Source organism: Sorex fumeus, unplaced genomic scaffold (assembly GCF_029834395.1).
Source record: "Sorex fumeus unplaced genomic scaffold, SorFum_2.1 ptg000014l, whole genome shotgun sequence".
In the NCBI taxonomy this organism is placed as follows: Eukaryota; Metazoa; Chordata; class Mammalia; order Eulipotyphla; family Soricidae; genus Sorex; species Sorex fumeus.
The window spans coordinates 7,281,170-7,293,576 of NW_026606071.1; the positions used below are offsets into that span (position 1 = coordinate 7,281,170).

General features: G+C 40.0%; 1 protein-coding gene across 1 annotated transcript in view; it reads right to left on the reverse strand.

Annotated features, from left to right (window-relative positions):
* Window positions 1-12,407, reverse strand: part of HIBCH (3-hydroxyisobutyryl-CoA hydrolase) — a 75,240-nt gene that overhangs the window by 15,012 nt on the left and 47,821 nt on the right. Inside the window, exons 8-11 of the mRNA XM_056111760.1 lie at window positions 9,515-9,660; window positions 6,973-7,059; window positions 4,877-4,935; window positions 4,021-4,102 (exon numbers count right to left, since the gene is read on the reverse strand). Coding sequence (XP_055967735.1) covers window positions 4,021-4,102; window positions 4,877-4,935; window positions 6,973-7,059; window positions 9,515-9,660 — 374 coding nt within the window. The remainder of the gene's footprint in view (window positions 1-4,020; window positions 4,103-4,876; window positions 4,936-6,972; window positions 7,060-9,514; window positions 9,661-12,407) is intronic.

Genomic DNA, 12,407 nt, shown 5'->3' on the forward strand with positions numbered 1-12,407 from the left:
TAAGCAGAATTATGTACAAGAAACAAAATATAGACACAACCCAAGTCCCTATTAACAATACTGGACAAAATGTGATAAATACACACAATGAAACTTGCATTATTCTGCTTTTAAAAAAATTGGACACAAACTGCAACATGGGTGAAACTTAAAACATTATACTCAACAACATAACCCAAATACATGAGGATCAACACTATCTGATTGAACTTAGGGAAGCTACCTAGAACATTCTAATTCAGAGAGAAAGAGAAAGTAAAATTGTGGGTGCCAGGAGCTGCAGTGGAGGGAGGATGGGGGCGGGGGGAGGGAATGAAGAGTCATGATAGAGATGAAGTGTCAGTTTTGCAAGTGTGTGTGCAAACCCCAGCCTTTACAGTGACAATATAGGAAGGAAAAGAAGGGCAAAAGTGAAGAAAATAAATGAAACATTAAAAATTCAAGGTATAAATCCTCCATTTGTATGGACATGTTGATATGAGTGCATAACATAAATTGCAGCTCTTGTGTTAACATGTTAAGCAATTAGCAAGGATATAGAAACGACTGTGCTGTTGTCCACAGATGATCTTTGAGAGAAAAGGAACCCACAAGACTCAAGAACAGATGATTGCAACTTTGAACAAAAACAGAACAAGGTCCTTGAGATTTGCAGAAAATAGAAAGGAAGCTCCGAGAAGCCACTGGGCTTGGGAGTTTCCCCAGAGACTCACTCCTTAGGGTGAGAATCTTCCTCCAAATGTGTTCAGACCTCAGTTCTCATCATTCTGTGAAAAATACCAGCAAATATCTTCTCCTGATATTAATATCTATCTTCCCCTTTTGGTGTTTCTAGTTAACATAAGTAAAAGAAGTCCTGTTTCTAAAATCTGTCAAGATGTCTCAGGTGGGAGTTTTTGGAACCTCACATCATGTTATTCCCAGTACATACTAATATTCTGTAGCTACATCAATCACCAGAGCTGCAGATCGAATTAATGAAAAAGAAAATCTATCCTTCCGCTGAGAGTGTGTTTATCCTACCACGCTAGGGGACTCAGTTAGAATATTTTTCTTTTTGTGTTTTTGTGCCACATCCAGCCTGCTCAGGGGTTACTCCTGGTGGGGGTCAGGGAGCCAAGGGGGATGTCAGAATCAGTTGGGTGCAAGAAAACTGCCCTACTTGCTGTACTATCTATCTCTCCCCTGGTAAGAACCTTCTTCTGAATAGAGACTAATCACAATTAACAGAGACTAGAGTGAACACTGGAACACTACACAGCCATATCCCTCAGTTCTGAGACCACCAATATGTGAAAGTGTTCTGCATCATTCATCATCAGGGAAGAGCAAATCAACAAGAGAGAGATATCACCTCACTCCAGACAGACCAGAAATCAAAGATGACAGAAATCAATAGTGCTGGAGGAGTACTGGGGAAAAGGAACCATCAACCACTGTTGGTGGGACTGCTGTCTGTCTCTGGAAAACAATACAAAGACTTCTCAAAACACTAGGAGGAGAGCTTTCATATGACCCAGCAACTCTACTTCTTGGCCTCTACTCGAAGAGAGTCACTGTCACTGTCCTCCTGTTGCTCATCGATTTTGCTCGAGTGGGCCCAGTAACGTCTCCATTGTGAGACTTGTTGTTACTGTGTTTGGCATATTGAATACGTCACGGATAGCTTGCCAGGCTTTGCCGTGTGGGCAAGATACTCTTGGTAGTTTGCCGGGCTCTCCGAGAGGGGTGGAGGAATTAAACCCAGCTCGGCTGGGCCAGCTGCACACAGGGAAACGCCCTACCCGCTGTGCTATCACTCCAGTCCACTCAAAAAGAGTAAAAGCATTATTTTGAAAAGATATTTGTACTCCTTTGTGCACTGAAGTGCTATTCACAAGAACCACAATCTGAAAATAAAAGCCTCCCACAAAAAGATGAGCAGATTAAAAAAAGTGGTACAGTACACACAAATGTAGTATTGAACACTACACAGATATAAGAAAAGATGAAATCTTGCAGTTCACTACACCTTGGATGGAACTGGAAACTATTAAGCTGAGCAAAGTAAGTCAAATGGAGGATAAATGCCAAATGACCTTACATATATGTACAATAAAACATATATAAAGGTAAAGGTAAAGGTAAAGGCCCTCCCGTTGATCGTTGATTTGCTCGAGCAGGCCCAGTAACGTCTCCATTGGAGACTTTGTTGTTACTGTGTCTGGCATATCGAATACTCTCGGTAGCTTGCCGGGCTCTCCGAGAGGGGCGGAGGAATCGAACTCGGGTCGGCCATGTTGGCTGCGTGCAAGGCAAACGCCCTACCCACAAAGTCTCCATTGGAGACTTTGTTGTTACTTTGTTGTTACTGTGTCTGGCATATCGAATACTCTCGGTAGCTTGCCGGGCTCTCCGAGAGGGGCAGAGGAATCGAACTCGGGTCGGCCATGTTGGCCGCTTGTAAGGCGAACGCCCTACCCGTTGTGCTATCGCTCCAGCCCAAAACATATATAAAGGGATCAGAAAGACAATACAGGAGGTAAGGCACTTTACCAACCCTACTACAAATCCCTAGTACAAGGTACTCCTGAGCACAGAGTCAGGAACAGCCACTGAGCACTTCCAGATGAGACCCTCTCCCATAACTTCCCCACACCCACACACATAAATGGAGAAATATATATTATATATATATATGTGAACATATACATATATATGGTAATGAACAATGCCAATGATAACATCATATTGGCAAAATAAGAGGGAGGTGATCAGTGGTGTATGGATACTGGTGCTCTGGTCGCCAGTATGGCACAGCAACATCATACTCCTGAAACACTACCACGTGAACATTACTGTAAAATCATGGTGCCTGAATTAAAAATATAAAATAGGGTCCAGGGATGTGGATCAATGGAGGAGAACATACTTTACACGTATAAAGACCTAAGTTTATCCCTGATGCTATGCACATACGAAACAGAGAAATAGAGCAAGAATGTGGCTCTGTGGTAAAGTGCATGCCTGTGAGCAGACGTAAGACATGGGTTCAGTTCCCAGTACCTAAAACAATTATTAATATATGTGTGTATACATGTACATATATGTATGTATATATCACTGTCACTGTCCTCCCACTGCTCATTGATTTGCTTGAGCAGGCCCAGTAACACTGTGAGACTTGTTACTGTGTTTGGCATATTGAATACGTCATGGGGAGCTTGCCAGGCTCTGCCGTGCGGGCGAGATACTCTCAGTAGCTTGCAGGGCATTCTGAGAGGGGCAGAGGAATTGAACTTGGGTTGGCCATGTTGGCTGCATGCAAGGCAAACGCCCTACCGCTGTGCTATTGCTCCAGCCCACGTATGTATGTATATGTGTATATATGTACACACACATACACACACATACACACACACACACACACACATATATATATATATATATATATATATATATTTGCTAACATCTATACTGCTTTGCGTTAATATCTGACACCTTAGGAAGTACTGTTCTGTCTGATTAACCAGAAAAGAATTGAAGTAAAAATTCTTGAACTATAAAATAATAGCCTGATGCATCCAAAAGAACAAGAGCAATAAGATGTGAGGAGAAAGGGGTTCTCCTTCTTTGTTGGTGGGAAAGCTGACTACTTCAGTCTTTTTGGAAAACAAGATGGACATTCCTCAAAGAAACAGAAATTGAGCTCCCATTTGACCCAGCAATACCACTTCTGGGAATACAGCCTGGGGTCCCCAAAATGCCCTCAATTGCTTCTTCCACTGGACAATGATGACCATAGGAGATGAAGCATGCAGACTAAGTTGTTCTTTTCTAAGTCCTTAAACAGTTTGGCTTAGCTGTCAGTATCCAAACAGGCAAACTGAGCACTTGGATTTAGGTGATGAAATTCTGGAACTGCTTTCTGAGGCTCAACTGGATTTAGGGGAAACTAGTGTGGAAGCTCACACATGATACAGAGATGCCCCCTGTCACATGACTTCACCAGGCTTAGGGCAGGAACCATGCAAACATTACCTTCAACTGCTCTAGGGCAAAAGGCGAACCATCTTTTCGTAAGTTTTCAATAACTTGTTCCACAGTATTGGCTGAAAAACAACTAGAAAAGAGTAATTTCATCATTGTACAAGTGATTTCTTCTTTCTAGGAGAGGAATGAATCTTAACATCAGCTTCCCTGAGCCCCACTTCAATAATGAAAATTTTCCCAACTTTTTTTACTGGATGATATAAATAACACCTTGCTTCCCTGGCTCGGTGTATGCAGAGTAGTTTCACAAATGCAAAACATAACCTAAATTTTTCCGTTTGCTTCCTTATGTCTTCTATATATGAATCAATGGTATCTGTGAAAAACAGTTAATTCTAAAAACTGCAGAGAGTTGGTTTATTTTTCAACAGTTTCCTTCCTGTTTCCTTAAGCTAGTATGTCCATCTGCCAAATTACTGCATGACGTCTTTTTGCTGATAAATTTGATAACCTTTCAGAGAAGATGATTTTACAAATATAGAGAATAATTCCATTGTCACATTAGAGTCTTTCTTCCTTTTATTTTTGAAAAAGACATCTTGTAGGGTGAGGATGTATTTCTAGGGTAGGACACACACTTCATATAAATTATGTTTATATGAAAAAAGAAAAACATGTTTTGCACTAACATGAATCAGCATGTTTACTTAAATAGAACCGATTTATTTCTCCTTGAAAGAGTGGGCAAGAAATAACTTTCAAAGATAAGAGCAAATAAAAACATGATACAATCTGATTCTAGAATCTGGTGTGTTAGCAAGCCCAATGCAAACATAATGTTATCAAATTCAACTGAATAGTCCTTCCAAAGGAATAGCTATAATTGAGAGCTCTGCTTAAATACCTGTTTATTTTGTCCATGTGTTCTTCAAGTATAAAAGGCTTGTCTTGATCAATTTTGGACTGTTCAAAAAGAAAAAACTTTAATTAATTTGAAGTAACAAGCCTTTTTAGCTTCCTTAAAATTTTCATTTTAATGATACACTTTGTGACAGATTATCACTTTGAAATTACATCCAACAGTCTCATAAATAACTGCCACCATATGTTCAAAATTCAGACAAGTGTGTATTATTCCAGGCTCACTCCTCAAAATGCCAAAGGCAAAAAATGTTCCTATGGGGCCAAGGCTGTGGCTTAAGAGGCAAAGCACATGCGTGGCACATGTGAGACCCCAGGTTCCATCCCTGGCACTACATGTCCCACACCACCTGCTATGCCAGGTGTGGCCCCTGTGAAAAGTAAAATTTTTTGTATTTCCATTTATGTACCATGATAGGTGATACATTATCACCTATTATAATATGTCAGTGAATTTAACAGTGTCCTGAGAACAATTTCATCATGCCCACATTTCCATTACCATACCCTGTACAATCCCCAAACAGTACCTCCCACAGGAGCTCAAGGACACATGAACAACTGTGAAAGGAGATTCTGGACCCAAAATTAGTCCTCTCACAAAGGAATATCATTTTGAAACCCTAATCCCTAAAGTGATGGTACATAGAAGTGGAACTAGAGGCTTTGGAAGGTATACTCGCCCAGAGAGTGGAGCCCTCACAATGGGATTAGTGCCCCCTAATGGAAGAGATGTGGGGGAACTTCCCTCCTCTGCTCAGTGTGAGGGAGGAATAGCAAGGAAAGATTTGTCAGAATTCTTTCTTTTGTTTTCTTTTTGGGTCACACCTGGCATTGCACAGGGGTTACTCCTGGTTCATGCACTCAGAAGTTACTCCTGGCAGTGCTCGGGGGACCATATGGGATGCTAGGAATCGAACCCGGGTGAACCGCCTGCAAGGAAAATGCCCTACCTGCTGTGCTATCACTCAAGCCCCTTGTCAGAATTCTTATGAGGGCCCTCAACTGTAATGGTATCAGCTGGCTCCTTAATCTTATATTTTCCAGCCTCCATGACTCATAGAAGTTTCATTTCTGCTACTTAAGCCATAAAGTCTATGGTATTTTTGTTATAGCTGACCAAACTGACTAAGAGAGACTGTATGTACCAGTTCTGAAAATGATCAGAGAATGGGATGGATGTCTATCCATATGATGTCAGGTATCAAGCCTGGGTTGACTGTATTCCAGGCAAATGCTCTACCCACTGTACTACTGAGCTGGCCACTATTTTTTTGCATTTTGAGCCACACCTACCAGTGCTCGTTTCTTACTCCTACCTCTGTGCTCAGGGATCACTCCTGGCCAGGGTTCAGGAGACCATACATGGGGTGGCGGATCAAAGATGGTTTAACTGCATGAAAGACCAGTGCCTTACTGACTGTTCTTGGCTTCCCCTTCTTCAGGTTAAGCTTTCAGTGTTCTCCTATACTAAGTAGCTGCTCTCAACTTTGTGCTTTAAAACCTTCAAAATCCTGACATCACATACCTGCCACTTTCTTCTCTCTTATTCTACTGACTTTTATGTCTTTTCTATTCCTTTATTGGAATTTTAATGAGGTTCTGTGGGGGGGGGGAGGGGAACATATAGTAAATCCATCATGTTTAATTAGAGGTCATCGAGCACTTTTATAGATCCATGACTCTTACAAGAAAATCTAGACAACAAAACTAAGGATTACTAAAGTAAACCTTGCAATATATCACATACATACGCACCAGAATTTCCCGTTAGTAACTCCATAAATAGCATCAACACTGGACCTTCTTTATAAAAATGTCAGGGTGTCATGAAAAGCCTTTGAAAGTATCAAATGAACATAGAACAATGCCCTCAATGCACCAGCAGTGAGCAGATAAGCTGTACAGTTTCCCAGTATCAGTTTCTTAGATAGCTGTTCTAACACTTAGGAAACAACAGTAAATAATTTCTAATACACTTATTTATACCCAGAAGCTATAATACTCGCCAACTGCTAATTTTCCAATCACTTGCCCTTTCCCATAAATTAAACTGAAGTAGAAAATTGAAAAGATTACCTTCTTATGGTATGTTTCTAAGATACCCGCAATATTTTCTTTAGAAGGAGATTTCAGGGCTAACAAATCTTCCTCTAACATACCCAGCTAAAGGAGAGAAAAAAAAAATAAAAGATGAGAAATGTTCTAGAAATGCATAATCTTAGAAATTTTAAAATCTTTAAATCTTCCTATGTAGTTGAATCACTACAGTAAGTTTTACTGAAGTTGAATGTGTATACCTTAAAGAAAATTCTTTAAAGAAAATTCTCTAAAGGCTACCTTAAGGAATAAAAATGGAAGCAACTAGTGAGGATCTCCATTTCTGTTTTTCTCTGGCAAAGAACTGAGAACTTGAAATGTAATACTGGAATCAAATATCTGAATTATAAATTTTAATTAATTTAAAAATTATCTTAAGTAATGTCTACTATAGTCTGTGCATAGCATTATAATATGTATATACATATATAATATATCCAGGGCTGGAGTGATAGCACAGCAGTAGGGCGTTTGCCTTGTGCGCAGCCGGCCAAGCCGACCCGGGTTCGATTCCTCCGCCCCTCTCAGAGAGCCTGGCAAGCTACTGAGAGTATCTCGCCCGCACGACAAAGCCTGGCAAGCTACCAGTGATGTATTCGATATGCTAAACTCAGTAACAGCAAAGTTTCAAAATGGAGACATTACTGGGCCCGCTCGAGCAAATCGATGAACAACGGGAGGATAGTGACAGTGATAATATATCCACACTTACTTCCTTTTCTACATCGTTCATATACCTATCCCTATTCTTAGTTAAGTAGAACTTCTTTCCAAACATAAGTAATACTTTGCTGTCCCTGTGATTTTCTCGTTAAATATTTCTTCTATCCAGATGCCTTTTCCTGACACTACTTTCCACAGTTGCAATCTTTAAGAAAACTTCTCGTCCTTTCTTATAAATGAGTTCTTCTTATCCAATCATTCCTTTGTATTCTGTTTTCACATCTATCTCACCTACTCCAGTAGATAAGACCGTGCATCTTTGGATCGTCCTCTATCCCTTGCATCTGCACTGCTGTATTACTCATCTCTGTTATTCTCTATGAAGGCTGGTGAATATGTGCAACCTATACACTTCATATAATATTCCTGGACAAGCTGACAAAGACTGAAGAAGGTTGTGAATCACTTTCTCCCGTCCTTAACTACATTCCACCATAATCAAAGATGTCTGCTCCAAATCATGGAGTACTCATGTTTACTTCCTGCTACATATCAACGGAAGAAAGAAATAATCACCTACTTGATAGATCTGAAAATGTCCCAAACACAAAGAAACATATGAAACTTATTCTTCGTCAGCTATTGTAAGGGAAATGCTAATGAGAGCAACAATTGCCATCTCACACTAGTGAAAACTATTACGGAAAACAGTATGAACATTCCTGAAAATAAAAAAAAAATAATAACAGCAACTTTATGACACAACACTTACTGGCATCTGCCCCAAACCACAAAACCAACAACTGAAAAAGATATGTGCTCATATCTGTGCTCACTGCAGTGCTTAGTACAATAGACAGGATGTGCAGGGTGGGGCGGAGGAGATGAGGAAACAACAAATTTCTAAGGTACAATTAATGAATCAAGAAGTTGTAGTGTATGTGTAGTGTATGGGTCAGTAAGACAGTACAGTGGGTAGGTCAATTGCTTTGCAGATAGCTGATCCAGGTTCATTCCCCGGCATGACATACAGTTCCCTAAGCCCCACCAGGAGTGATCCCTGAGCACAGAGCCAGGAGTAAGCCCTGAGCACTACCAGGCATGACCCCAAAACAAAAAAAAAAACAAACCAGGAAATAAGTATCAATGACAAACCCTTGTAAAGGACTGCAAAGCTCAGATTACGAAGCAGTGGGTGGAGGTGGAGAGGAGCTGGAAGTAGCATGAGAACATTGGTGAAGGGTCCTAATTGTAGGGGATGAAGGAGCTTTGTCTATCAATACCATAAACTTTAATACATTCATAGATGTTACCAAAACTATACTTAAATAAAAGATATAAATACAAATGATTTTTAGAATTTATTTACTACTATCCATATAAATTATTATACCAGCTATAAAAATTAAATAAAGATAATAAATTATCTTCTTATGTATAAAATGTATGTACTTAAATAACTGAGGTTGTGAATCTTGGGCAAGGGTTGCTAGAGGGAAAAGTTTAAGGAGCCATGATATAAATCAGTTCAATCAGAGTGACCTAAGTCAGGTGAAACAGAATATATCCTATGTCTGCTGATAGGAACCATAAGGCAAAATCACCTTGGGCTGGGCTTTCTGTTACATAAAAGTCTTAAAACCAAATATCATTATTATAATTTCACATAAGATGAAAAGGAGGACTATGAGCTTTAACACCTTCTCCAAGGTCACACAGTTTGAAGTAGTAAATCCAGGAATCAAACCCATGTCTACCAAAAAACCCTATAATCACAACCACTCACACTATCTCCTGTGCAGGTAATATGAATTATTCCAACCATACACAAAACAATCACTGAATTTTATTTAATTACCTTTTCAAAATCTACAAAGTGTGTAGCGATTCCTGCTTTTAAGACATCTCTTCCTTTTAGCCTGAATCCCGTTAAGGCAAGGAAGTAGCCAAGTTTTCCTTGAAGCCGTGGCAAGAAATAACCTCCACCCACATCAGGGAATAATCCTGTGTTTAAAAAGCAAAAAAGATACAACAATGATTATAATCAAAGGGATAAACATAATTCACTGTATTTTTAGATCAGATGGTCATATTTAATTAAAAGTAGTATCAAAGTGCAGGCGGGAGAACCCGGCAAGCTACCGAGAGTATCCCGCCCGCACGGCAGAGCCTGGCAAGCTCCTTGTGGTGTGGCGTATTCATATGCCAAAAACAGTAACAACAAGTCTCACAATGGAGATGTTACTGGTGCCCACTCGAGCATATCGATTAACAACGGAGGACAGTGCTACAGTGCTACAGTATCAAAGTATTTAATTCAATTGGTATCAATAAACAGTATAAACTGGAGTATATTTCAAAATTTTTTGTTTCATTCCCATACAAGACAACAGGGTATTAATTTTGATATCCTTCTTTCATAGGCTGATGTAAATATAACTAAATTACTTTTTAGCAATCTCAGCAACAAGTAGCACTGTAGTACTGTCCTGTTGTTCGTCGATTTGCTTGAGTGGGCCCAGTAACATCTCCATCGTGAGACTTGTTGTTACTGTGTTTGGCATATTGAATATGTCACGGGTAGCTTGCCAGGCTTTGCCGTGCGGGCGAGATACTCTCGGTAGCTTGCTGGGCTCACCGAGAGGGGTGGAGGAATCGAACCCAGCTCAGCCAGGCCGGCTGCATGCAAGGCAAACGAACTACTGCTGTGCTATCCCTCCAGCCCCTGAAACAAGTAAAAACTAAAATAAATTTCTTTCCAAATAGCATTCATTGGAAAACTAAGGCTACTGTGGGGAATTTTATTTTACAGTTCCTTAGCTCCTGTGGCTTTAGGAATTAACATTGATCTCTGCTATGGACAGAACTGTGTCCCCTCCAGTTTCCTATGCTGAAAGTCCTCACCCTCAGTGAGATAACTTAGATCAGATCATGTATCTTTCTAAGAAAGGAAAATTCAGGGGTACATACAGAAGAAAGGCCATTCCAAGTCAGAACCTCAGGAGCAGCCCGGCCAGGCCAGGGCAGTAGCGGGGCAGTAGGTAAGTGCCTTGAATGAATAAGGCCTGACGTTCTCTCTCTGGAACTGCAAGTATTGCAGTAGCAGTAGGAGAAACCAAACATGCCAATGACTTGATCTTGGACATCAGTCTCTAGAACTGTGTGAAATACATGTCTTAACCACCCCGTTTGTGGTATTTGATTATGGCAGGACTAACAGACTAATACACTCCCAAATGATACATTTACTTACACTTTTCCATTGAATATCAAGAGCTTAGATCTTAATTCTAAACATGAACACAAAAATTGTAAGCATCTGGGATAGCCACCTGGCAAAAACACAATTCTTGATCCTCATTTCTCCTTCCACAATGTTTTTTCCCGAATAGATTTCATCTATCCAAAAGATTTACTTGGAAATTCAAGACATTCTGAATAACAAAATAACCCATGAGGAAAGAATAAAAATGGAAGTATCATGGTCCCTGGCTTCAAATTATACTATAAGAAAAGTAAATTAAAATGGCAAGGCATTGTAATAAAGCCAGGCACAAAAGACAAGGGAATAGAACCGAGAGCCCAGAAATAAACCCATACATACATGGACAATCGATATATGACAAAAATGTCAAGAGCTACAATGTGCATGGAAAAATCTCTGCCTTCAACAGTGCTGGGAAATATGGATAGTAGATGCAAAGGAATGAAACTAGACCACTAACACCAATTCCAGAAATCAATTAATGGATTACTATAAATACACTGAGGAACTCGTAAGTGATAGTCTCCTTGACATCAATCTTATAAATATGTTTTAGATCTCAATTCCCAATAAAAATGGGGGAAGAGGAAAACAACATTTAAAAGTTGCATAGTGAAAAACTATGATAAAAATAAGAGCATATATTTGCAAATAATGTATCTGACATGAGGATAATATTTGACATACAGAAGAACTCATAAAACTTAACAACAGCAGGGGCTGGAGCGATAGCACAGCGGGTAGGGCATTTGCCTTGCATGCAGTCAACATGGCTGACCCAGGTTCGATTCCCAGCATCCCATATGGTCCCCTGAGCACTACCAGGAGTAATTCCTGAGTGCATGAGCCAGGAGTAACCCCTGAGCATCGCCGGGTGTGACCCAAAAAGCAAAAATAAAAAACAACAACAACAACAAAAAAACTTAACAACAGCAACTAAAAAACTAAGGACTGGAGAGATAGCTTGGAGGACTCAGGTTTAATCCCCAGCAATTTGTGGTCCCTCACAAATGCCAGGAGTGACCCCCCCTGGAACACTGAGCCAGGAGCAGCCCATGAGTACTGCCAATCTTGACCGAAAGATCAAAAATAACTTGGAATTAAAAATAAAAAGTGTCTGAACAGAGACATTTCCAAAGATGACATACAGATGACCATCAAACACCAAAAAAATACTCATTTCTTGTTTTTAGGAAAATGAACAATGAGATAACACCTCACATTTCTGAGAAAGGATATTATTCATAACACAAAACAAATGACAAGTATTGGGGAGAATATGAAGAGAAGCTAACCTTTGCTGGTAGGAATGTAAATGATTCAGTCATTAATCACTTAATCACTTAATCACTTAATCACTTAGCTTCCCGTTAGTCGTCGATTTGCTCGAGCGGGCGCAAGTAACGTCTCCATTTGTCCCTGTCGCGTGCTAGTGTAGCCCAATGGCATCTCTTCGCTCCGGGAACATGGAGGGCCTCAAACCGAT